The 24,846-nt window shown below is 46.6% G+C and overlaps 9 protein-coding genes across 9 annotated transcripts; 4 read left to right on the forward strand and 5 right to left on the reverse strand.

The window, feature by feature from the left end:
- Nucleotides 1-47: 47 nt before the first annotated feature.
- On the forward strand, nt 48-2,159 carry C8R40DRAFT_626640 (Ima1 N-terminal domain-containing protein). The gene is made up of 6 exons (XM_046235688.1): nt 48-279; nt 326-444; nt 490-796; nt 848-1,017; nt 1,084-1,236; nt 1,286-2,159. Exons 1-6 carry the CDS (start codon nt 90-92, stop codon nt 2,000-2,002), a joined length of 1,656 nt encoding a protein of 551 aa, XP_046081873.1. The 5' UTR covers nt 48-89; the 3' UTR covers nt 2,003-2,159.
- Nucleotides 2,160-2,316: 157 nt separating this feature from the next.
- On the reverse strand, nt 2,317-3,479 carry C8R40DRAFT_1163008 (uncharacterized protein; the record flags this gene model as incomplete). The annotated part of the gene is made up of 2 exons (XM_046230325.1): nt 2,317-3,117; nt 3,168-3,479. The coding sequence occupies 2 exons, from the start codon at nt 3,477-3,479 to the stop codon at nt 2,317-2,319; spliced, it is 1,113 nt and encodes a 370-aa protein (XP_046081874.1).
- A 963-nt stretch (nt 3,480-4,442) lies between these two features.
- On the reverse strand, nt 4,443-5,976 carry C8R40DRAFT_1163009 (uncharacterized protein; the record flags this gene model as incomplete). The annotated part of the gene is made up of 10 exons (XM_046230326.1): nt 4,443-4,690; nt 4,745-4,768; nt 4,827-4,909; nt 4,958-4,980; nt 5,038-5,222; nt 5,278-5,328; nt 5,380-5,535; nt 5,597-5,710; nt 5,764-5,820; nt 5,928-5,976. 10 exons carry the CDS (start codon nt 5,974-5,976, stop codon nt 4,443-4,445), a joined length of 990 nt encoding a protein of 329 aa, XP_046081875.1.
- Nucleotides 5,977-7,625: 1,649 nt separating this feature from the next.
- On the forward strand, nt 7,626-9,112 carry C8R40DRAFT_1175291 (glycosyltransferase like family 2-domain-containing protein; the record flags this gene model as incomplete). Its single annotated transcript, XM_046232305.1, has 3 exons — nt 7,626-7,744; nt 7,814-8,052; nt 8,103-9,112. The coding sequence occupies 3 exons, from the start codon at nt 7,626-7,628 to the stop codon at nt 9,110-9,112; spliced, it is 1,368 nt and encodes a 455-aa protein (XP_046081876.1).
- Nucleotides 9,113-9,359: 247 nt separating this feature from the next.
- Nucleotides 9,360-10,239, reverse strand: C8R40DRAFT_1175292 (uncharacterized protein; the record flags this gene model as incomplete). The annotated part of the gene is made up of 3 exons (XM_046232306.1): nt 9,360-9,570; nt 9,635-9,709; nt 9,767-10,239. The coding sequence occupies 3 exons, from the start codon at nt 10,237-10,239 to the stop codon at nt 9,360-9,362; spliced, it is 759 nt and encodes a 252-aa protein (XP_046081877.1).
- Nucleotides 10,240-10,678: 439 nt separating this feature from the next.
- C8R40DRAFT_1056177 (exocyst complex component Sec3-domain-containing protein) lies at nt 10,679-14,768 on the forward strand (the record flags this gene model as incomplete). The annotated part of the gene is made up of 15 exons (XM_046225063.1): nt 10,679-10,832; nt 10,892-11,004; nt 11,054-11,204; nt 11,273-12,117; nt 12,174-12,299; nt 12,354-12,455; nt 12,508-12,640; nt 12,693-12,955; nt 13,013-13,124; nt 13,169-13,305; nt 13,355-13,620; nt 13,673-13,802; nt 13,861-14,125; nt 14,180-14,325; nt 14,382-14,768. The coding sequence occupies 15 exons, from the start codon at nt 10,679-10,681 to the stop codon at nt 14,766-14,768; spliced, it is 3,330 nt and encodes a 1,109-aa protein (XP_046081878.1).
- Nucleotides 14,769-14,839: 71 nt separating this feature from the next.
- On the reverse strand, nt 14,840-15,817 carry C8R40DRAFT_1125135 (TB2/DP1, HVA22 family-domain-containing protein). The gene is made up of 5 exons (XM_046228964.1): nt 15,765-15,817; nt 15,691-15,714; nt 15,506-15,637; nt 15,389-15,452; nt 14,840-15,332 (listed from the first exon to the last, which is right to left on the reverse strand). Exons 1-5 carry the CDS (start codon nt 15,791-15,793, stop codon nt 14,895-14,897), a joined length of 687 nt encoding a protein of 228 aa, XP_046081879.1. The 5' UTR covers nt 15,794-15,817; the 3' UTR covers nt 14,840-14,894.
- Nucleotides 15,818-15,948: 131 nt separating this feature from the next.
- Nucleotides 15,949-20,026, forward strand: C8R40DRAFT_1125143 (uncharacterized protein). Its single transcript, XM_046228965.1, has 17 exons — nt 15,949-16,449; nt 16,512-16,519; nt 16,572-16,708; nt 16,770-17,481; nt 17,535-17,658; nt 17,712-17,738; nt 17,789-17,813; nt 17,870-17,896; nt 17,950-18,056; nt 18,110-18,241; nt 18,301-18,345; nt 18,403-18,523; nt 18,577-18,857; nt 18,909-19,115; nt 19,166-19,232; nt 19,281-19,348; nt 19,401-20,026. Exons 1-17 carry the CDS (start codon nt 16,353-16,355, stop codon nt 19,856-19,858), a joined length of 2,643 nt encoding a protein of 880 aa, XP_046081880.1. The 5' UTR covers nt 15,949-16,352; the 3' UTR covers nt 19,859-20,026.
- Nucleotides 20,027-20,358: 332 nt separating this feature from the next.
- Nucleotides 20,359-24,380, reverse strand: C8R40DRAFT_1056272 (SNF2 family N-terminal domain-containing protein; the record flags this gene model as incomplete). Its single annotated transcript, XM_046225069.1, has 10 exons — nt 20,359-20,547; nt 20,599-20,635; nt 20,686-20,883; nt 20,934-20,960; nt 21,016-22,179; nt 22,236-23,074; nt 23,123-23,343; nt 23,394-23,733; nt 23,784-23,979; nt 24,034-24,380. 10 exons carry the CDS (start codon nt 24,378-24,380, stop codon nt 20,359-20,361), a joined length of 3,558 nt encoding a protein of 1,185 aa, XP_046081881.1.
- Nucleotides 24,381-24,846: the final 466 nt, after the last annotated feature.

The following is a 24,846-nucleotide window of genomic DNA, read 5'->3' on the forward strand; positions in this document are numbered from 1 at the left end:
TGGACCAGTGACTCGGCAGTCAATTTGTCGTAATCTAGATCACCCGATTTATTGACACTTTCAACAAAACCACTACCTCAGCTTGTGCAATGTTTAGACGACCACCCCAGGCTCAATGTTACTTCTGTAACACCTTTCTACCACATCCTAAAGATCCTAGGAACTTTCGATGCAACTCCTGTGGATGTTGGAATCGTTACGATGCGAAGGGAGAAATTCTCTCGGATGAGCCGCAAATGCACGAAGAATCATTGAATGTAAAGTCCTTTTCAAAAAGAGGCAAGTATCTTGACAGCCCTCTGTGCCTTGCTAAATCTTCCAGTAGCTTCTCCGAGCAAAGATCGCCTCCCCACAAGTTACGGGAGCGGACCTTTCTGCCATAACTGTCAAACAAACCAGCATTTGATTATCAATCTACTTTCAAACTATCTTCCTCCACCAACAGTGAGTTCTGTCGTAGAGACACTCTACTGCGCTAATAACCTTCAGAGTCCGGAATACGAACAACGTTTAGAAATGCTCCCGCGGTACCGCGAATCCTTGCACACGCGCTATCCGCCTGTTTGTGAATCATGTCTACCAGCAGTTGAGGAAGAAATTCGAAAAAAAGATGCTATGGCTCGTGCGCATGCATTAGGTGGATGGTTGAAGGAGACGAAGGGAAAAGTCCGACAGCGACGCGTATCGGCAACATTGCAAGAACGGGAAAATATTTCCAAAGAGTTGTTTGCATGGCGAGTTCGCGGGTGTCTGTGGGCAGCTACTCTAGGCTCATTCCTGGCTGGGTATATAGCCAGTGAGTATTGACGCGTCTCAAAATATCTACTTTTTACAAATCTTTGCACAGTTCTATTTGGCCGGCGACCGTTTGACCGACCAAGTTTGTTACAACCCATATCACCTATCCTCACAGTTTGCTCTATATTATGGACGGCCTGGGACCCAACTTATGCTTCGATCCGCACTGCTCAAATACAGGGCCGCGATGTTCGCGTTCAAGGCAAAAGACAGTACAATGTACGTCGCACTCGAGGAGAGCGTTTACACATACTTTGATTGTTTTGCTAAACGGATTCTGACAAGGCCTTACAAATTATAATATGGATCTCTCGACTTATAACGACCACCTTGCTGGCTTTGCAGTGGTTCCATATAGACTATTTACAACTAGCTCAGCGACCTCTGGATCTACCAGCCCGCCTATATTTTTTATTCCTGGTTTTATTGGAAATATCTGTAAGCGACACCTTATCAACAGGCATGCGTACTTAATCGAGTGCTTTAGGTATCAATAGCCTCCTTTTTTGTCCTCCGAATTCAGCAACCTCCAACCATACGATTAATCAACACCAAAAGTCACGACTTGAACAACTCACGTTCACCGACGCCTAATCCAACGGACCAAAGCTCTCGAGCGAGCACCCCCGCTTTTCTTCCCAAGGTTTCCGAACCAGATCTTTTCGCTTCACTCACAATATCATCCTCTCAACCTGTAGTCCCGAAGTCCCTGCCTGTTTTTGGTTTGCCTTCATTGTTGCCTTCCTCTGCACCAACAGAAGCAGACGACGAAGACAAGATGGATTGGACTCCCACCAACGTCAATCCCGGAACGGAAAAATTCAAAGCCTCTTTGGACTCGATAGGCAAAGACGATGGATGGTGGCTTCGACCTCAAAGGTTTTTCGCACCTGAAAAACCTACTGGACTAGAATCTTTGTTTGAGAACACGAAACTTGCCGATGATGTGCCCATGAAGGATGTCACCGCAGTACCCGTCAACCGCTCGTCGGTTTTGAGGTGGAAAACCCATGTTGAAGTGTGGTGGTGGATGTACACGGCCGTTCTGGTATTATTAATGGGTGTACTCTTGAAGCTGTGGGTTGGTCGCAATGGCACATCTGTTCAGCAAGATTTTCAACACATTTCTCTTGATAATTTTGCCCAAGACCCGATACAACAATCTGGTGTATATAGGCATACTTCTCGTACCTCCAGAATCTAAGCAATGATTCTGTCTTTACCAAACTTTTCAACAAGATTGTCAACAAATGCAGAATCCTGTTGCCAGTTATAGGGTATATATGAACATCGGAAAAGACACGGAACTGTCCATTGATAATTTACTTATCGAACAAGATGAAACGTAAGAGCGAGCAATAAAGAAACACCGATAATGCCAGCGGTACTGAAGAAAATGAACGTAGAAAATGAACGAGTGCCAGTTTCCTAGTTACATGTAACGAAGGTGTTTTCCATACCAGGGAACTGTAGATGCTTTGTTGACCTAGTCAAAATAATCATAATCGCAACAATCGTTTAGAATCCACCAGTAGCTCCATATCCAGTTTGATGATGCAACGGGACATTATGGTCATAGTTGCGATTGATACTGGGACCACGAGTCAAGTTTTCCTGCATCTGAGGTTGTGGGCTGGGGCCCCTAGCCAGATCGGCATACCCACCGACAGGCGTCAAATGCGAAGGTCCTACAGTAAAGTCGTGGGATGGGAGGGGTGGCAAGTCAGCTGCACCATACGTGCTGTGTCCGTTCTCAGAGCTACGGTGTCCCATATCAGAAGGGCCACTGTGTACGCCGGAGTGGAAAGAAGAGGTATCGGAGGCGCGACGACGGTGGATGGGAATACCACTGTCTATGCCGTCTTCAGTAGTGGGCTGCCAGTTGATGGGCTGGAGACGTTGGTCGAACTTCGATGAGCGACCGAGTTTCCATTTTCGGAAGATGGTCCAAAGAATGGCCACTCCACCAACACACGAAGCAATCACAATGACCACAGTGATACCTGCTTTCTTTCCGTCGCTCGACGATATATCTCCCGAAACGGAGGAACTCGAAGATGCCGTTGAGGATGCTGCCACAGATTCTGTGAGTGTGACTAGGACACCCGATATCACACTGGTGATTGGCTCAGTATCTTCCGTAGCGGTGGGAGCTTGGGTAACCTGAGGGGTGCTCGAAGTAGAAGTGGCCGTAGTAGTGGGGCCAGTAGCACTACTGGACGATGATACCGATGAAGATGAAGAGCTAGAAGCGCTGGAAGAAATCGCGGAAGAAGACACAGAGGAGCTGGTGCTGGCACTACTGGAAGAAACGGAAGACTGGAATGATTTCAGTTACAGGCATCAATTGTTGCGTAAGAGTGACTTACGGAAGTAGTGGAAGATGCACTACTTGAGACCGAGGAGGAAGCAGAGGCCGATGCTGCTGACGTACTAGATGCTTGAGACGAAGCCGCAGAACTCGTCGAGAGAGTAGTACCCGCGGCGGTTTCTGTGACTGATGGCTCGCTTCCGACTCCTTCCACAGGACTACTGGCGGTTGCACGTTTCTTAATTAACCGCTTCAGATTTTCATGATCTCTGCGGTGGATGGATTCAAAACCATTCGCTTCCACGAGGGAAGAGACGGCGAAAATGGCGACGAGGTAAACAAGGAGCGTGAGGGTTATTTTTTTGGACATGTTATGTTAACTTTCAGCAAGTACGTTGATATAAACCACTGCTAAAGGAAATAGATGAGCTCAATGTACAGTGAAAATAAGAGTGCAGTGGGAGCTGAGAAGTTAAGTCTGTGGCAAAGAGCGAAATGGAGTTAGAAGTAATGACAACACGTACAGGAAAGAAAAAGCAGTCAAGCCGATGAGGACTGACGTGAGCTAAAGATCTCAGTGACCCAGCTGGTCTTCTATAACTTTCTAGGTGTTGTAGAAACGAACGTCGTGAAAGATTTGGAAGGAAAATGATGCAGCACCAAATTGGTTGCTCCCGTTGCTAATGTGTTGCTGACATAAGCAATTTCCTATTTCAGCTGCTCAGAATCGAATGATGAATCTAATTGCCTCTTGAGAGAATTTCCACCTCGAGAAAGCGAACCCATGCTGGGGCAGGAAGAACTTGTACATGCTTACAATCCTAGAGTACTTACACGAATTGAAATGCGAAATAACATGGAAAGAGATAGGTAAACATCGCCGTATCATAAGAGAAATAAAACAAAGAAACAGGAAAGGGTAGGCAAACGGGCGGGTAACGAAATAAAAGTGGTGAATTGGTGGGACAGAGAGGAGCTGGGGCAACGTGCTGCAACGTGCAGTGGCCGCTTACATTTCTACGGAGACAAACTTGCACAGCCCAGAATTTGGTTCCATTGCAACCCCTGCGAGAGTCGGCACCGAAGTGCGACGACGCCGTATCGCCTGAGACGTTGGGAGAGAAGAGAATGCACGAGGCGAATGCTTGCAATCACATTCCCGTAATCATAATGATCAAGTCCAACTCTTAAGTTGAAGCTTTGGAACCACTCTCGAACCACTCAGGGCAGTGGATATGTAGCATTCAGGTAGTACACCTTCTCATTTATTCGTAGCGAAAGTTCGGCCTAGCGCCTCCTAGCGCTGATACAGTAGGCATCACAAGATTTTAGCCTATGACAGCTCGTCTAACCCGAATACGGTTACAGTATTCTTCCACGCCTTCTCTGCCAGCTCCTCATATGTGACTTCTGGGTGGAGCTGTTGAATTACCCATGCGACCCCACCAATCGAGCAAGGCTCATTGCGTCCTTTGACTGCTTTCCCAAGGACAAATTTCTCTGGTTTAATCGATGCTGGAAAGTACAGATCGTTTAGAAGGGTAGGAAGAGCATTTAGATGGGTCTTCGAGGCATGGGCACCTACATCCTTGAACATCAATGGTCGGTCCTACGTTCTGTAGAAAAACCACCTACCAGTCATGGAACACCAAGGAGCGTCTGCAATGAGAACATTGAGCATTTCCACAATTGAGATGCATTGAGGATGCGAGATCACCTGTTTCAAGCATCAATAGATCAAGATGGATCGCCTGAGCACAGGTTAGATTGTCCACCGTCTTCAACGAACAACCATTCACACTAGATCGAACTTCATTTCAGATTCAACACGCCAGTGTATGAAAATACCTAACGTGGAAACCCATACTCATCTGTCGACAACTAGTCTTAGCATTATCAAGACAACAATGAGATGAATCAGAGCTCACCAATTCGGCAAGCTCATCGAGCTGACCTGTGAAACTGTGAACTACGCCACCATTACCCCCTACTTCTTTCCCGCCATTCACACCAAAGCCTTCTTCACGGAGTATACTCACAAAGTCTTTATGTGCAGCACGGGAATGAAGGAAAAGTGGTAGATGGTATTTCTTGGCAAGAGACAGTTGGGATCCTTAACCAGAGGAATGGCATCAATCTCAATCAAAGATCGGACTGGTGTAACATACGGAAATGCTTTTTCTGCACTTCCGGAGCAGCAAAATGTGTTCTGTCGTAGTCTACATCAAAGGGTCAATGTACGTAGCGCGCGACGAGGATACTATAATCACCTAGTCCACATTCACCCACAGCAACGGCTCGACCGTTTCCCCTTGAATTATCTCTCAGGATCTCATCTAAAGCATTTAGATATGCTTCAGGGCCACCCTTGAATTTGTCGAATTCAGCAGAACGAGTGGGATGGCAGCCCACAGTAGCATAAAAGCCTAGCAAGAATCATTCATCAGTTGTGGCAGCAGCCAAACCAATGTCAGTACTACTACTGACTATGCTCTTTGGCCAGTTTCAAGGCATGTTGAGATTCACGGAGACTACCTCCGGTGATGATCATGCTCTTGACTCCGGCGATGCGAGATCTCTCGAGCACCAATTTGAAATCATCTGTAACAGGAAATTTTCAGGTCTGGTTGCCTTAACTGTTACGGAGAACTTACCGTCATGCTTGGTTTTCCCGTGGTATTTACCATGGAACACCGGGTCAGTCAAGTTGACTGAAACAGACTAAATTTTTGCGCATTGATGACTATTTGGTGCCCTCACCCCCGATATCTGTCCTTAATTTCATTTCATACTTCGTATCAGTAACATGGCGACATACCTATAAATCTGGCCATGGATTTGGCTTGAAGATGGAGTGAGTTTGCCATGGAAGGTCGTTTGCAAAACCTCGGAATGGCCGGCGACCCCCGACGCCGTTTGATCGGTCAGTCCAACTCAGCGCTCGTTTTGAGCTTCATCGTAGCTTTCCCCAAAGTGGTTTATGTATCCTCTAGCTTAGGTGTTTACTACTCCCACACTACACCATCTGCTTATGCCAGATTCTACCTATTCGTCGGCACTGTACAACGGTCTGTAAAACACTAGAAACCAAAACTGATGCCCAAATTGCTTTATAGTGCCCAACTGACCACATATGAAATTAGCATTTGGGCCCTAACATGCGCAGGTTCGAACCGGGTTTGAGGGTTCTTGAAAGCCTCCGGTTCAAACGTTCCCTTTTCAGCATGAGAAGCACAAAAGTAAATGTTCCCAAATCAGAGGTCGGATTTCGGGGTAGGATGGGCATGTTACAGAATGAGAGTATAGTCAATTTTGCTTGATACGTATTGAAACCAATCTGACTGGTCGGCTGACTGGTAGGTGTTTGGTCCAAATAGTATGGACTGCGACCTACTTCACGATTTTGAGACAGCGGGGATGTAAGGAGATTTATGGGTAATGGTTGACACAACTCCGAGAAATGCTTTGAACCCACGTATAAGCACCATGCGGAAAACTAGATGCATATTTGCCTAGCCTAGGATGTACGGAATTCGAGTTTTAGGCTGCTTGTCGCACAAGTTGGTTCCCGGAGCATCGAACATATTTCCATCGTACACCAACGCCCATCTATGCAAACCTCAAGCACCGGACCCGTGAAATTTACCGTAAAACCCCTCATTTCCTCACTCCCATTATACCCATTCCGAGCTCGAAACTTCACAGACGGATTTGCAACAAGCGGGAAATACATTGCCGTGACTTCATGGATTGGGGTTCGAGACCTGTGGGATCGGTTTTGTTTGGTAGGGAGGGTGGTAGGCTTCGTCGGAAGCGCAGGGGAGGATGTGGATGATTGGTCGAGGCCAGACATATTCTTCGACGGAAAATCTATGGGAGGAGACGGTGTTGAGTATGGCGTGTGTCTTATCTTGAGTGGGAGTTCAAGAAGGCATTCAACGTGGTGCTCACGTACAAACGCATCATCGGAGCCAGTGTCCAAAGACTGAGGAACACGGGATTGAGGTACATCGTTTGTTGCTTGTTTTTATCTTTCTTGGACGTCCGGAAGTCAGTAGGTTGGAAGCGTAGGGCCAAACTTATGTATAGAATATTTTGTTCGTAACGGACTCTTGGGGTGCAGAAGGGTTTCATGAACGAACTTTACCAGCAAATCTTGAAATCTTCGCGTATTTTGGGTGAACTTGAAAGTGGCTGAATTGACCCTCTGCTTCTGAGTGATGGGAACCATAAAGAGAGAGACCTGTGCCCAGTCCTATCCAGTTGTCGGGCTGTGTGGCTTTGTGTTGGCCGCTTTTACACATGAAGTAAGCTCGCAAGCCAGAATCCACGATGACTAGATTGATGAGTGAAGAAAATATTAACAAGGTGTGTTAACAGTTAAGGCCTTAAGGGCCGGACACATTGCTCCTTGGAAAGCGGCCGGCATTGTGCTGGCCGGACTCTCCTATGTATATAGTTCCATCGGTCCAGGTTAAATTTCAAATTCCTATGGACCACGATTCTGACGACCATCATGGTCTCTATCTCGTTCAATTCTGAAGACTACCATGATCTCAATACTTTCTTTGCATCCTTGGGTCTGATCTGGTTTGTGGCGCTATGGACTATCTGGCTGCTGGGTACTTGGGCTGCGTATGTCACGTTTCTGCAATATTTTCGTCCAACTGACCCTAAGAGTCTCTCAAGTCGCAATCGATACAGGTTAAGGCCTCGTTCCCCTCTCTCGTCAGCTACTAGGACCGCTGTGCCTGGCGTCTCTATCTTACGTCCCTTGAAGGGCTTGGACACGAATCTTTACGAGAATTTAGAGTCTACCTTCATTCAGGAATATCCAAATTTCGAGATATTGCTGTGTGTTGCCGAAGAAGACGACCAGGCTCTTCCACTGGTCAGGGAACTAATAGCAAAATATCCCAATGTCAATGCAAAAGTCCTTATTGGTGAGTCGCGCAACCCTTTCTCATGTTTACACTGCCTCATATGGTCGTAGGTCAAGAAAATGTCGGTGTAAATCCCAAAGTGAATAATCTCATGGGCGGATACCGTTCTGCGGCGAATGACATACTTTGGGTGCTTGACTCCAATGTCACGGTCCATTCTGGAACCCTTGCTCGCGCAGTAGACGCGCTACAGGCCCCCACAAAATCTGGTAAACGTGTTGCCCTCGTCCATCACGTTCCTTTCGCGTTTTCCACCGAGTCTAGAGTAGGTTCAAGGATTGACGAAGCATTCCTAAACACGAACCACGCCAAGATGTACTTAGCCATCAACACAGTCGCCATCGAATCATGTGTTGTAGGCAAATCCAATCTCTACCGGCGGTCAGATCTCGAACGCGTCAATGGCTCCTTGAAACCTATCACATCAACTGAGCCGAACGCCAAACAGGATGGTTTATGTGGTCTACCTGCTTTCGGCCGATTCCTCGCTGAAGACAACATGATCGCAAGCGCCCTATGGCACGAATTAGGACTACGCCATGATCTCTCCTGCGATGTGGCCCGCAATGTCGTCGGTAACATGTCGCTACGTGATTACGTTCAAAGACGAATACGATGGATACGCGTGCGTAAGAACATGGTCTTTGCCGCTACTTTAGTTGAACCGTTTACGGAGTCGATCGTACTCGTCGCCATCGGCAGTTCAAGTCTGAAGTATTTTTTTGGACTCCCTCGCTGGCTCTGCATCCTTGTACATTTTTTCATGTTGCTGATTGTCGACCTCGACGTTTATACTTCTTTGGCGGGGCATCCTTTGCCACAATCAATCAAATGGGAATTCTTAGCAGGTTGGGTAGCTAGAGAGATGCTAGCTCTGCCGATCTTCATGTTAGCCATTTTTGGAAACACGGTGGAGTGGAGAGGGCGTCAATACCGAGTTCTAAGTAATGGCGAAGTGCAACACGTTAGCAACCATCGGTCTTTTTTTGATTCTTCCAAATTCCTTGGATGGTATCGACGACAATATCAAGCTTTAGAAACCCAGCCAGTTTCACCTTGACATCATGAATCAGATCCATGATCATAACTATACTGTACATTCCAATTCCATTAGCCACATTTATATACTCGAAGGAAGATTATGGTATACACAAATGAAGAGTGATACGAGAGATACCAGAATTATGCAAAACAATGAACAGCAGTACACTTTTAATAACTAAAGGGAAAATAATCTACCTACATAGAATCAAGATGTAAAGAGCGACAGGAAGAAATTGCAAGATCGAAATAGAGAGCGAAGCGATTTATTCCACCCACTGTAGAAGTTTGAGTGATTTGAAGTTGTACACCATTACCACGTTCTCAAAGAATTCGTCCGACCATTGCTCGCACAATTCGATGGCCATGGGTCTGACTCGTATTTTTTCACCAAGCTCGTTGTGCCAGTCCATTGTCTCTCCAGATTTGTTTTTCTGGCGTTCGTTTGAGAACCAATGTTTGACTTGAGCGAAAGACCTGAAAGAATGGAATCAACAACCATGGAAGCGCAACAGATGCGACGCAGTGTAATACGACGTACCGGTGAATGATTACGGCTACAATCGCGATCCAGTGGTCCTTCGGATACTTAGTGATCTCGTCATATACCATACGGCTAAGAAAGAGCGATTAAGAAACAGAACGGAGAGAAATGACACACGTAGAGACTCACAGTACTCGGTACTGTTGCTCGTTCACAGGCGAATTCTCAACAGTTCTTATACGGAGCGCGCGAGCGAGAACCTCTTTTCGGCGAGGCTCCTTGGCAGCGCGCGCACATTTTTGAGCTTCAGTGACCTTTGGCGATCGATGGCAAGTTTTTCTAGCCTTCCACGAAACGGGGGAGCCGTCGCTGCGGTCCACAAGTGTGGGTGTGGGAGACATAGAACAGCGTGATGCGGTACTAGAATCTGAGTCTGATGGGGTTAAAGAGGCGGATCTACGGCTGCTGAGACGTTTAGATGAACGAGCTGGTGTACGAGGCTCGTGAGGGGTGGCGTTTGGAGTATGAGTTGTTAAAGGAGTGTCGAGACGTTGTGAGTCAGCGGCTACTTGTGCCAACAACTCTAGAGGATTCAGTTGGTGGATATTTTCGGCGTCACTGGGACTGGGAGTGGCAAGAAACGACTGTGGGATTGACGACATTAGGGAGAAGGATTATTCGTAATGATATAGGTTATCAGGTCGTCGACAAGAGTGTGGATATTATACAGCGGCTAGCGCTTGGACGTAAGAGAGAGAACAGAGGTAAAGAGAGAAGCTGGCGTAGAGGAAGCTAATAAATACCGAATACAGCAAAGCCCTTTTTGTCAAATACCCGGCTATTCCCGTATTGTACTTCCTGTACGCCCAGCATCAGATCGTTGTAGATGAAGGAGGTATTCCTCGGAAAGGGCGTTTCACGAATTACATGCTCGAAAAGAACAAGACCTTCTTTGAAAGAAAACAAAGACTCTTGTCCAGGGATGCGGATGTACATATTTCTCGGGCCGCTATGTCCGGTAGTCAATTATGGTAATACCCAGGTAATACCTAAACCCTGTTGGCAAACACAGCGACATACCGACAGCTGCTTTCTACCACCATGAGCGATCAGAAACAACGAATCATTGATTCTGTTTTCTCAAGACGAAATGCAGCTGGTTCTCTGGAAGAAACATATGTCTCTCATGTCAAGATTTGGGAAGACGCTGGTCCTGAAGGAGGAGGCAGGAAGCCAAGATATATTCTACTCTCTCGTATGTTCGTGCTATCACTCGTTGTTTTATGTCTTTACCATGTCATCGGTACTATATAGAGGCTAGCAATGGAACAGGTTTCATTCACAAGTCTAAACTAAACACGAACGGTACCTTTTCCGTTGGTAAAACTTGGGGGCTTGCAGAACTTCGAGCAATATCTGTCATTGGCGTAAGCTCCTCAACTCTGACTTGAAATTTGATTCTAAAAAGATAGACAGCCACTCGCTTTCAACATCACATTATCTAGAACGTATCGATGGCAAACCGAAAGCCAGCAAGATCAAGATGCTTTCATTAAAGCGATGATTCAACTATTCCATATAGTGACAGGTGGATCTGCACCGCTACGACTGGACGGACTTGGGGATAGTGTTGCTTGTGCGTCGTTCTTGCTCGATTAAGTCGAGTCACATCGTCTCAAACTTCACATTTAGCAGGAAGACAGCGGATACAGAGTGATTATTTGAGTAGTACCGCACGAGCACCGTCTCCCTCTGTTTCTCCGATGAAACCAACTGTGGCGAAGCCGCAGCCTCGAGAAGACCGTCGCCTGGACTCAGAACGTGTCCCTTCCCCTGCGCCGCCCTCCCGAAATGGCGCTCTTTCCCGTCCTTCTTCCCCAGCTGCATCTACTCGCAGTCATGGCACATCATCTGGTCGCCCTACGCGAAATCGAGCACCATCACCGACTCAATCGGCCTCTGGGCGTGCTCGTCGACCTTCAAACGCGGACTCCACTCTTGCAGCTAATGGTTTGGCTTCTCGGATCCCTGCTGGTGACCCTGGTCACTCTATTAATGGCACTTCAAGACCTTCCAATAATTACAACGCACCTTCCAATCAACCAGTAATTACAAGGACTACGACGGAGGACACGATGGTGTCCGCACGAAGTCAACTGTCTCTAAATGACAGTCTCTCTGTGTCGTCCGCTGTACCCACCCCATCTCGTTCAGGTCAACCCTCACCACAACCCTCCGTACGTTCCCGGAAACAACCAACCCGGGCAGCCACTGTATTGACAGATGTAGCTCGACGTGATCAGAACGCCCGTATATCGTTCTTCGATCCCGCCAATCAGGCTCTCATAGATCGCCTCATTGCTGGTCTCAGTGAAATCGATGGAGAGGAGGAGAATAATCAAGCGACAATGTCAAATTTTGAGGAGATGCTCGAGGGTTATGAGATGGCTAGTGATGATGTCATCGGGCGGAAAACTGCTAGAGGTGCTGCGGCCTTGATGGAAGCGCGACTGCTGGATGAACTCATGGCGCTGGAAAAGGTCATTAAATCCAAATTTTCTTACTATTCAGTATCCTAACTTGTTGTTTCGTTCAGGCCAACATTCATTCATTCCTGGAATCAGACGATCGGATAGCCCTTGTACTCCAGTATATGGATAGGGCCATTGCTGAACTGGACAATATTGGCACCCTCGTATCATCATACAAAATTCACTTGAACGTGAAGTGCTCTGTCTGACATCTAGTGTTGAAACTCATAGTATGTATGATTTAGGCTGTCGGTGATGATATTTCCTACATTCAATCCCAGAATCGTGGTCTTCAAGTACAAACTCAAAATCAACGCGCTCTTCTTGCAGAGCTGGAGAATCTTCTGGTGCGACTTCTTCGCTCTCTGTTTGTACAGACTGATTGAACCTTCGCAATAGCAAACAGTGCAAGTTGATACAGAAACTTTACTCGTTTTAACACAGGGCTCCCTAGAGAAACCGGACAAAATCGCTGATCTGGAAGAGGCTGCTTCTCATCTGTATAGAGCTCTCCTAGCTGGACGAGACACAGGTAATGTACGCGTTTTGTAGAATCTGTCAGTTATTGATTCGAGGTTGTATAGATATGGCTGCCACCATGGAACGCTTGCAAGAGTATAGGACACATAACGCGCAATTCTGCAAGCGTATATTCGATTATCTGACAATAATGTTTACCGCGCAGTCAAAGATGTTACTCGGTGATTTTGACGGTGTAAAGAAGGATCGAAATGGAAAGCCCATGATAGTCCCTCATACCGAATTCGAGGAATATGCAGGACGTTACTCTGGCTTACTGTTATATCTCAAGGAGATGGATGAAGCTGTTTATGGAAAATTATGTGCGGTGAGATATCTATCTTGGATTATTTTTTTTTGCGAACCTGAGCATTCAATATCGAAGGCATACTTTTCAGCTGCAAGCTCATTGCATGGCGCACAGATGAAGGCGGTGTTTTCGGCATACCTTGCATATGTCAAAAGATCATCAGAAGATTCCTCTGAGCAAAGTATGCGTGTTCCCGAATCCATCAGAAAGCAGCTAACGCACTTGTCCAAGGTCTTTCAACTACACCTGCTGCTCCAAATGCCAAACCATCCGGCATGCGAAGAGCAGGGACCATCATTCGTTCGCCTTTGGACGCGCGGAACAAGGACAAGGACAAAAACGCCAATGGCGACCTGGCCGCATCAGAGGTATATCTGTTTTACTCTTGAGTTTGATCCTTCATATAACTGTGTATAGGTCTTGGCGTTAGTGTTAGAACAGATTGCACCGCTAATATACCACGAAGACGAATTTCTCACTGACTTTCTCCAAATTAATGACGCTGCTTTAACATATGCGGACTACATGAATCTGGACAATTATTTCCGAAGACAAGCAACGCGAAACAATGGATTAAGTGCCTCTACAATGAAGTTACTTCGAGGAGCCATGGATCTCATTTTCGGTTTCTTACCAGCGGAGTTAAAATCCTGGTTAGATAGCGCCCTCGCAAAAGATAGCATGTAAGTCACAATATACGCAATCCATTTGTCGCTCAATCTTTTTCTCTCGAAGGCAACTCGTGGGGTTGATAGTTACCTTGGAGCGATTCCTGGCTGACGCGGACGAGCGGAACGACAGCGTACTTCTCAATGTTGTTGGGAGGCAACACACTCGTCTCAAAGCACAGTTTGATCGTCACATCGTATGCTTTACTCTCCACCTATAGTATGATAACGATCGATTGATAACCCGCCTTGCAGAACGAACAAATCCAAATCGTCGAGCAGACCAAAATCACAAGTAAAAAGCGAAAAGGTGTTGCACCATTTGTGAAACGCTTCCCCGTGTATATTGCGCGTATCGAGTCGCAGTTGATTGGTGCCGATGGTCTTGAAATTCGCATGAACGTTGATGCTGCCTACGAAAGAATTGTCAATACGATGTTTGAATCTTTGAAGCAAATGGCCAAGATGGAAGGTGAAGGAGAGGATAAGGGACAACTTAACTATCATGTCATCCTCATCGGTGCGAAGTCAGACATTAAGTTTAGCTTCACACTCATATCTTTTCATTCCTCAGAAAATATGCATCATTTTGTGGCGGAAACTTCGCAGATGGAGATTGGCTCCGTAGCGAGTTTCGTCAGAAAGGCGGAAGCCATTTACGACGAAAATTTGAATGCATACGTGAAGATCATTCTCCGCCGGCCGTTTGCAAAGATTATTGTAAGTTTGTATTTCCCGTTCGAACTTTAATCTTGTTTGACAAGAAATATTCTTAGGATTACTTTGAGGGTGTGGAGCGTCTACTGAAGACCACGGCCCCAAGCGAAATCTCTACCAATAACAATTACAATCGATCATCACTCAAGAAGGTGGTGAAAGAGTTTAACGCCAAAGATATCCGCAAAGTTGTCGATAATCTTTTCAAGCGCGTCGAGAAGCATTTCACAGAGGCTTCTGATCTACAAACACCTGGTACTGAACAAGGTGGCGGCATCGCTCCAGGTACAGTCATGGTGGGTGCGTGGAAAGCGTGTGAGGAAGAACTGTTAAGAATCACCGAGTTATTCATGAAGAGGATTTCACAATGTTATCCTGACAGTGGAGTTTCGTTGGAGTATGGACCTGGAGACGTGGAGGCCGCTTTCAGAAGGCATCGTGCCTGATGAAATAGTATGTCTACCATAAATTATGCATTGAGCTCTTGGGACACATTGTTATGTATAAAGATAGTATTCGTCTCCTTTCAAACTAACGATAAAGAAGGTACATACATTCTCGGTCTATATTTCCTAAGACATGTGAACAGGCTCAGGGAAGGGTGGATGAGGGCCCTCGTTCAATGGAGTTCCACTTTGAGCAGACATCGTAGATACTGAAGAACTGGAGGTTGTAGGAGTGAAAGAAGGTGGAGTGGGTGCAGAGCCATTAGGAGTAGCAGCAGGCTTCAGGGAGTTCAACAAGGAAGGGCCATAAGTCTTGAACAGACCCATGGCAGAATCAAGAGATATTCCAGGTGCAGCGGGTTGTGTCTGCTGAACGCCATTGATATTACCTTGGCTAACTGGAGTCTTACTCAAAACGCTCCAGAGTAGTTCCCACAACGCATAGAGACGAGACTGAACAAATGAGAGAACATTGCTCTGTATGGAGACGATACCCGCGTCGATTTCTCTCTCGTTCTTGGCGAAGAAGGGTTGCATGTAAGAATTGTAAACGAAGGTGGATCCCTGGGTTAGGAGTGAGATCGCGAGGAGTGTTCACGAGTGCATTGTGTAATTATTACCTGGATCTGGGGGAGCGACAGGAAGAGTAGAAAGACCGTCTTGATTTCCCAGTAGAAGGGCAACCTGGAAAATGCTTGGTCTACGACTAGAATAGACAGGAGTCATAAGCAACGCACCAGCTAACGAGCCATCCAGCAACATGTTCAAAGCCGACAAATGCGCCCACGACCGACCAGTACATGCACCATTTCTGCACATCGGCCTCTATAGTTGGCCTTTGTGAAAGGGTTTTGTACGTGGCATAGCATCTATTGCGTGTCAGTAGGTCTACCAGTTCTGAATGTCATATTTGATATCCTACGGTAGAAAGAACGCGAACCAAGAACTACAAATGAAGTTAGCAATAGTATTGGGTTCCGCAAGCGATATAGTTACCAGAGCACTGAAAAGAATATCGAGAACATTTGCGTAGGAAGGAAAACAGACAGTACAGCTTTTAACGGAATGTCACGTAAGCATTTAGCGCGATCGGCGACCCTGGTCCCCCGAAGGCCAAGTGGGGTTATTACATAACAAGCTAAGAACTTCGAGCCGCCTCAACTTAGGTGGGTTCTCAGATGATTCTTTCCTAGACAGTCCCTAAACTCTAGTACAGTATTCTAGTATCGATGACTATTTCTTCCTGCACAGAAAATTCTGTCGTGAAGTTCAGCTGATTCCGCCGATTTCTCAACAATTTGCTTCCATTTCCCTTCATTACCCCGGATTTTTCCACAGAAAGTAGATAATCGATATTGATTATGTTTCTTTGCTGTCAGTAGAGCGGAAAAGAAGTTACTCCTTGAATACATGGATATGTGTATGAATGATGATACGCGTGAAAGAGTTACTACAAAGGAAGTCCGCTTGTGAGTATTTGTCCGATTCTTATGATTTTGCTTGTTTTCGTTTCCTCTTTCATTTACAATCTGACTGTCATCACCTGGACGCCCTCTCCCTTGCATTCTTCTTCGACCATCCAGAATGAATTCGGCTCAGGGCCCCTCAATGCTGCAACAACAAGAAGATGACAAGCCGCGCGACGTGAAACCTGTTGTGAAGACTTTGAATAGAGTTCCACGTTCGTCCAAAAATTTTCTCCCTTACGATGTCTATATTTCTCAATTCCGTCACATTTTCCAGGTGCCTGTGTTGGTGGCTCTGCTAAAGTCGTGTCTTCTTCATCTTGACGTTTTTAAACAGAATGCCTGCAGGAAACAGAAGATGCGCTGCGAAGGGGCTGATAACCCACCTTGCAAACGTTGTCGAAACGCTGGACTGGAATGCTTATTCGAGAAGCCGTCGAGGGAGGCCACTCTGACCGGGGAAGCAGGTTTAGAGTGAGTGCTCTCATTGGCTGAGCCTGCCCAAAATCGGAATTCACTCGTCGGTGTTTCCCAGGCGCATCCGTAGCCTTGAAACACATGTTGTTGAGATTCGGAACACTCAAACTTCCATCCTGAATACTCTAGCTGATATCCAGGCTTCGTTGCGTGGTGCCTCCTTCCAGAATCGGTCTCCGTCCGCGTATCCGCCCTCCTTTCACCATCAGTCACCAAGCGTCAATTCGCCACCAATAACTTCTCCCCCGACTGCTCATACTCATGTTTCCGACATGCAACCTTCTCCTGTCCCTGGTTATGCTGCCCATCCTATGAATCAGTCATCTTCCTCGCGGCCTTCGCGGCCTCCGATCGCTACCTATCCGTCTCAAGCATCCCAATCTTCACCTGTGGATTACCATCAGAACGGTCCTCAATACCCTCACCAATATCCAAATGGGAACTACCAACAACAACAACAATCACAACCACAACCACAACCGCCGTCAGTACCACAACAAGGAGGGCCTGTCCTACCTCCTTTCTCAAGTTTACAGACTCTACATCCTCAGTCTTCGGTCCGCTTTCAAGGACCTCCTGAGGAGCAGGCCAGAGTCGGACGACAAGGAGGCTCTAATAAACGACAAGCTCCGAGTACCTCAAATGTCACTAGTGCTGATTCCTCAGACATTGACGACGATGAGAACGGCGAATTGCCGGCTTCAGGTCTTGTTGCTCCCTGGGAAGTTCTTCGAGGTTTAGCGGATGTAGCCAGTGAGCGAGCCGCAAAAGTAAGTAATTAAGTGTTCCAAATTTAGATATCTCTGACTACGACTTCGGGTAGGAAAACGGCGACAGTAGTGAACCGCAAAGTCGAGCTCGTACGCCGACACCTGAACGACAGATTCGACCAACAAAGCGGAGGAAATTACGCCACAAGAATCCTCGCGGCATGACCTTTCCTGACGGTACGCATTCCACAGCCCAGACCCGTAATGCCACTAACTACCTTTGTTTGAAGTTGTCACCAAGAAAATCATTTCCGAAGGTCAGTCAAGATAAAAGTCATCGAGAGCACTCATTCTAACCTCTCTTCAGCGGAAGCTCGGGAACTTTTTCGCATGTGCGTTCCCGAATCTTTGCGCCTCTAAACTTTATCTCAATTCAGCCCATCTCTAGCTTCTACCACGGATCGAACACTTTCTTGTGATATAATTCATCATTCATTAATTGTTTTCAACATCACTGATTCCCGTCAGGCCTGTGTTTGACTTTAAGGTGGACACTTACGACGCTCTCCATGAGCGTTCGCCCTTTGCTGTGAATTGCATATGTATGGTCGCTGCCCGGGTGCGAGATGGTGGAGGTAAGTACGGAATGTCCATCGGGTCCTGAACTCATACACATCCTATGTCGCAGGGAAAGCGGGAGAAACGCACAAACGCTGTTTAGAAGAAGTCCAAGCAATCTCTTGTGCCACCTTATTTGCGCCCGTTACTCGTGTCGAGGCTGTTCAGGCCATGATCCTTGTTTCAGGATGGTCCGATAATGGGGAGTAGTACTGATACTACTTGTATGGATTGTACACTTATCTGCGATGTCCTTTTTAGGATGGTTATCTGGAGGCCATGCGGTGAGAATGGCTATGGAACTGTGTAAGACCGGACCTGTTTCCATTCTGCAAGGATCATGTTCTCACGAGTATACCACAGCACTGCACAAAGCCTGGCCTCGGCTCCTGCGTCGCATCAACCTCAAAAAGACCAGTGAAGATGACAGAGACCTGGTCATTGCTTCACGAACGTGGTTCTGCCTTTACCTGTTTGAACATCAGTAAGTATAAATTCCGCTTATCTCAAGTTCTTGCCCTGAGAGGCTTTTTTAAGACTGTCTTATGGCACTGGTCGGCCTGCTATTCTAAAAGACGATGAGAGTATACGGCACTGCCGCTTGTTGCTACAGCATCCTCTCGCTATTGAGGATGATATGAGGCTTGTATCGACTGTTGAGTTGATCACGCTACGTGAACGAGTTCACAATGCACTTTCATCTTTCGACGAACCAGTCAAGGATTCAGATTTTGATGAATTAAAAAAGGCTGATGCTTCGTTTCGAACTTGGTTTGCGACATGGGACCATGCCTTTTCGCAGAAGTATGAGGACGCTGGTAGGATTGTAGCTTTTATGTGGCGTTTGTTTGACACTCAATGTCCTGTAGCATTTTACCGACAAAGTCTTCAAATACAGCAATTTCATGCCGAACTATTCCATAACGCTACTGCTCTACGTGGTATCAACGGTCCGGAGGATGTTCAAAGAATGCCACAAATACAAAGAGAATTGGCTATACGGTCAATACAAATTGCCCGTCAAGGTTTGGATATAACAGTAAACTCTCCCGCCTACCGTGAGGGTATGAAATATGGTCAGCTCGCCTTTTTGGTCTCAAGTAATCTCGCTGACGATTCCTTGTAGCGGTACATTATACCCACGCAACTGCCACATTTGCTGCTTCGTTCTTGCTGAGATTAGCTCGATTGTTGTCAGTATTATTTCTTGAATAGGCAACGCTTAGCTAACGACTTCATAGCCCAAACGAGTGCGACATGTATGACATCAAGAATCAAGTTGAGCGTCTTGCGAATCTCATGGCTGAGAGTAGGTTGTTTCAGTTTATGAATAGCGAACTATTGCTTCAATTCCTTTCTAGTACCGGGAAAACGATACGCTTTGACCCTTCAAGTTATGCTGAAGAGATTTAAGAAAAGGAAATCTGCGTCCGCGTCACGGTCACCGACAGCTTCCCGAGAACCACACAGGAATCCCAACATCATGGAACACAGCAGTAGTAGCAGCAGCTCTATCCAGGGTGCTCAGGTCTATTCACCTGTATATGATACCCATTTTGGAGAAAATGCTCTCCCTGTGAACCACTCCCAGATGCAACAGCAGCAGCAACAACTACAACTACAACAACAACACATTCAACCCCACCTACAACCCGCGGACGCTGACAACATTTGGCGAGGATTCGAAACCACTGCGAATGAACAACTTCCTGTTTGGATGTCTGACCAGACATTAGGTGGAAGTTCATTCTCGCAAAACGGGATGGATGCATTTCTGCTTCCAGCCGACTATCTGCCGCCGGCCCCTCAAATTTGGTAGAGGATTCGGTCAGATTCGATCATGTACATATCTACTGTATGTCTTTCTATCATAGATACCCCTATATCTGTATCGTAGATATGTACGTCACGTCATGTAATATATCTAGTTTTCACCGAATTTGGACTTGCTATGAAGCGCTTTGGCCGAGCTCATCCATTATTCGATACCATTGAATGACATTTGTGATTTCATGTATGAGTACTCTGGAATTTCCAGTGGGTGTATCTACAGTACCTTTACTGCTGGACTGGGCTATGCTTATGAGGAAGAAGAAAGAAAGCGCCAAAAGTGGAAGAGTCACTCTAACATGAACAGTCTGAAGAAAACCTGCATAAGTATTCGAAACATTATGGTAACGTAATGAGCTGAGCTACTTAAAATACAACAGTTTATGTATATACGAATACCCCCCTCGGGGAATATCAGAACAAAAATATATGATATGTGCCAAGTAATAATTCTACGAATATTCTAATCGATAGACTAGTATATATATTTCAGTCCTTGAAAAGCTCCTGGAGCTCTTCCAAACGGCGAGCCGTCATGTCTGCTTTACTCATACTATGACCCAATGTCATGTTAGCCAAGGCAGTCTTCTTCTTTTGTACTGCCAAAAGACGATCTTCAATGGAATTCTCGATAATAAGTTTCACCGTTGTGACAGGGCGGGTTTGACCAAGTCGGTGCTACACAATCGATGAGCACCAGGTATGGAAGGTATGTACCAGACAACTTACGATCCGGTCAACAGCTTGGTTTTCGACGGCAGGATTCCTGCGTTACAGTGAGTATATCAACTAAAAAGGTCGTTACAAAAAGCTCACCAATAAGGATCCATGAGATAGACTCTTTGGGCGGAAGTGAGATTCAAACCTACGCCGCCTGCCTTCAAGCTGACTAACAGAACTTCACAGCTTGGTTCGTGTTTGAGGGCATCCATCGCTCGAGAACGATCATCTCGTTTCATCGTGCCGTCTAAGCGATCGTAACGAATTCCCGCAGCCTCTAGTGCGTCCTCGACTCTGACAGATATAAATGAGTGGGATAAGATACACACATCAGAGTCACTTACTTGTCAAGCATGGAAGTCCACTGAGAGCTATGTAATAGATGAAGGTCAGCCAAACACCTTGATGACACATGGCTGAACCTACAAGACAACCGTCTTCACGACACCATCATCGAGTTGATTCCCTTTCTCATCAGTCATCTGTATGTCAATCGAGTCGGGATCGTAATTAGCAGAATATGGGTTGGCCTTTGAAAATTGAACGAGATCTCCTAATAGCGCTCGGACCTTGGTTGAAGGGGTAAACGGGAGTGATTGACCCTTTTGTCGCTTTTCGCGTTTGGCTGACTTCTTCTTCAGCCCCTCCAGTGACTCGGATTTCACTTCGAGCGCATCTGAAGGCTGCAGGGCTGTTTGACAAGCGGGGCAAGCGGAGACGGACTGCGCGGTGGGGTAGAATACTTCGGGCCAACCCGGGTGTACACATTGTCGATAACAGGCGATACAGAAAAGATGTTGACAACGAGTAAGGACGGCCTTTGGAAGTGTGGGACTATTAGCACGAGTAGAAGCCCGGGAAGAGGAATTCTTCGACTTTTTCGACCGCTTGGGTGCACTCGGAGTATCATCCTCTCCTTGGTTTTCACCAACAGTAGAAAGCTCCGCGCTACATTCGACACATTGTGTCATACCTGCTTCACGAAGGAACCCGAATATCACCTGTGCATATGCGGGGGTGAGCCCATCTCTCTCGATCGCAGCGACAGTTTCCTGCATAGAAGCAAGGGTCTGGTCTTCTGATGTCAATCCCTTGCCCTCGACCAATTCAAAATGATCACAAATCTGCCGAAGTCGTAAAATCTTCTGTAGGATACCAACGTAATTCTTCATGACCTCATTTTTGTCCGACATTTCAGTGAATTCGGCTTTCGACTCGTTGAAGAATTGATTATAAATGGCCTGCTCCTGAGGATCAAATTTGAGGAATCGGAGTTCGTCACGGCGGGGAGGCAGAGAGAGGATACGTTTGCCATCTTCGGTCGTTGATTCCTTGGTTCGCCGAAGGGTGATGCACTTCATGACCATTTGAAGGCGAGCGACGCCTATAGGCTGAGCAAATTTGACCGGTGACCCAATCCACTCGGTCCATACGTTTTTGTCATCCAGCGGCTTTAAGCGAAGGAATTTGATGAGTGCATAGACGTCGTCAAGCTTATTCTGAACAGGCGTTCCCGTCAGACATAATCTCCGATCGGCTACCAGATCGCAAGAAGCTCGACTGGCGACTGTTCCGGTTTCTTTAATACAACTGAATGGACAAAAAAGTCAAACTTGTTAGTCAAGAGTTTGAGGCAACGGACGCACTGCGCTTCATCCAAGACCACTCTGAACCAATGTATACTCTGTAGTGCGCTAGTGGCCTCACTGGAATGGAGAACAGTGGGTTTTTTTCGCTTTGTACCCTTCTTCGGCTTGGGAAGTCTGAGTATTTCATTGCCATTCGCATCCACCTCGACTCCACCTGCTCCGTCAGCATCACTCTCCTCCTCTTCCTCGTCAGCCTCTGCGCTGGCTATGCTACGGGACTGTTTCGAATATTCCGAGGCAAGCGTGGCATAAGTTGTGATGACAGCATCAAAATCTGCCAGAAAAGTTGGATCAGGTCGGCGAGCATTTCCGTGATATATATAGACGCGTAAGGATGTGCCTTCTCGTGTACGACCTAATTTCTTGTTCATCTTTACATCGCCGAGAAGAGCCATTGGCTGCGCTGAAGAAGATCCTGGTGTTGACGAGCATTGGGAAGATGACATTGCAGGAGTACAGCCGCCTGCGCCACCAATGACAAATACTTCGCCCTTCCAGTGATCTTTGAATTGGTCTTCCCAGTTAGCAACAGTTGAAAGGGGACATATGATGAGCGTGGCCCGACTTTTGATCTTGATACGGGAGGCACGAACAAATTCTGAGGCCATCTTTTCTTGCATCCTCTGAATTTTGGCTTTCGCCTTGGCTGAAGACACTGCTGGATCAGGCATCCCCCAAACGCTATCTGCAAAGGAAGAAGGATCAGGAATGTCCTGTTGTTGACTTAGGGCATGTGCAGATTCAATTTGTTCAACAGAGGTGGAAGCAAAGGCCTTCGAAGTTACGAGAGTGGCAGCTATAAGCGAGACGCAAGTGATAGTTTTACCCAATCCCATCTACGAAAAGATTAACATGTAAAACACAATCATGATGTTCTGACATACATCGTCCGCAAGAATGGCACCCTTCGCCTCCTGGGGTTCCTCGAACATTTCCTTCTCAGTCACCGCATGCACCCAAAAATCCCGACCATTCATCCCAGTCTTGTGTCGTCGCCAAAGAGAAGAAAAGGTGCCATTTTGACCGGGTGTTTCTCGTTCCCTTTCTAGCAAGAACGTAAGCGCTTTTTTCTGGTGTGGATACAGTGTTGTCGCTATTTCGGGTGCTAATGAAGAGAATGAGCGACCGAAAGATGACACAGGATAATGTTCTGACCCGGTTCAGTCTCAGGCAACTGATCACCGCCTTTTATACTCTTGAAAACTTCATCGACCTGACTTCTCTGCACTTCCACACTCTTTGCAGATACCTGAGACGATGTCCATCGCGAAGCATTATTTGAAGAGTAAAGCCTATTATTGGCGTGCAGAATTTGATTGTGGCCGCCGGGCGGGGGATTATGAGGATTCAAGTAAAAGAGAGGCCCGTATTTCTGAAGATCATACGGAGGGGTAGGATGATCTAACAGTAGATTATTCTGATACATAAATGGTCCAACGACGTGAATATTCCCTTTTGGGGTGAAAACGATCATTTGAAGAGGTAAGATTGGAAGCTAATGTCCTGTTCAGACTCTACAGTGCAGAAAGCGATGAAAGAACGTACATTAGGTGGACCTTTCCGCACTTTGGCCTCTATCCTAATCAAGCCTTTCCCCAACAGCCCACCTAGATTTGTAGCAACTTTCTGCTCGACAACTCCAAATGAATCGCAAACACCGGTGGCAGGAATATTAGTCGGAATCTTAATGTGAATCGTTTCAGAGCCCTCAATCTTCGACGGGTTGTGTTCATACTGAAGCCTAAATTTCGTAATGTCAATAAGTAATCTCTCAGCCGTCAGATATCATCCTTACCTGACTGGAACCCAGGAAGGTTCCATTGAGCCAGGTTCTTGAACGATGTAAGGGACAGGATAAAGAACAAGGGCTGTAGCTGAGAGTTGGCCTATACATATAGCTGTTCTGGCATCCAAGTCTGGAGGCAGATGGTTCCCATTCTGGAAAAGATACTGCTGAGGAGGTGGTGGCGGCGGGAGAGCAGGGGGAGGAGGCGAAGGTGATCCTGTGAGATCTATGACATTGCTACCCGATGGTTTGAGGGAAGGACGGTATTCAGAAGGCTGAGGGTGCATTGGTGCTGGCGCCCGAGGAGGAAAAAAGGCAGCTGAATTGGAAGGTCCAGCAAACGGAGGCTTATACATTTCTGGGGGTGCTGGAGTATGCCGAGGAGGTTGTGGATTTGTGAATAAGCTTGGACGCATATCAAGGGTGTTTCTGAGAGGAATTTGAGGCGCAGAAGGGAATGAAGACATGGAAGACATGGAAGAAGATGCGGAAGCAAGTGAGGGGGAACGCGACGCGAGCGTAACAGAATTAGAGCCAGTTCGCGATATGTTTCCATCTACGCGAATACGTTTATGAGCTCTTGGTATGATATACTGATCAATATCGTCGTCCTCATCCTCGTCGTCGCCGGTAAGGTCGATTGGATTAGTGGAATGATTACGTTGGAGAGACAAAGATAAATTAGAAAGAGAAGGTGTTGGTGTTGATGGTAGTTGGTGAGAGGCTACTGAGCCTGCCATTGTCGTGATTGCTGCAGAAGACAACGACGATGAGAGTTGAATGCTCGTCGATGACACAGAAAACACTGTAAAAATATTCTGG

This window comes from Lentinula edodes (genome assembly GCF_021015755.1).
Source record: "Lentinula edodes strain Le(Bin) 0899 ss11 chromosome Unknown C8R40scaffold_42, whole genome shotgun sequence".
Taxonomy (NCBI): Eukaryota; Fungi; Basidiomycota; class Agaricomycetes; order Agaricales; family Omphalotaceae; genus Lentinula; species Lentinula edodes.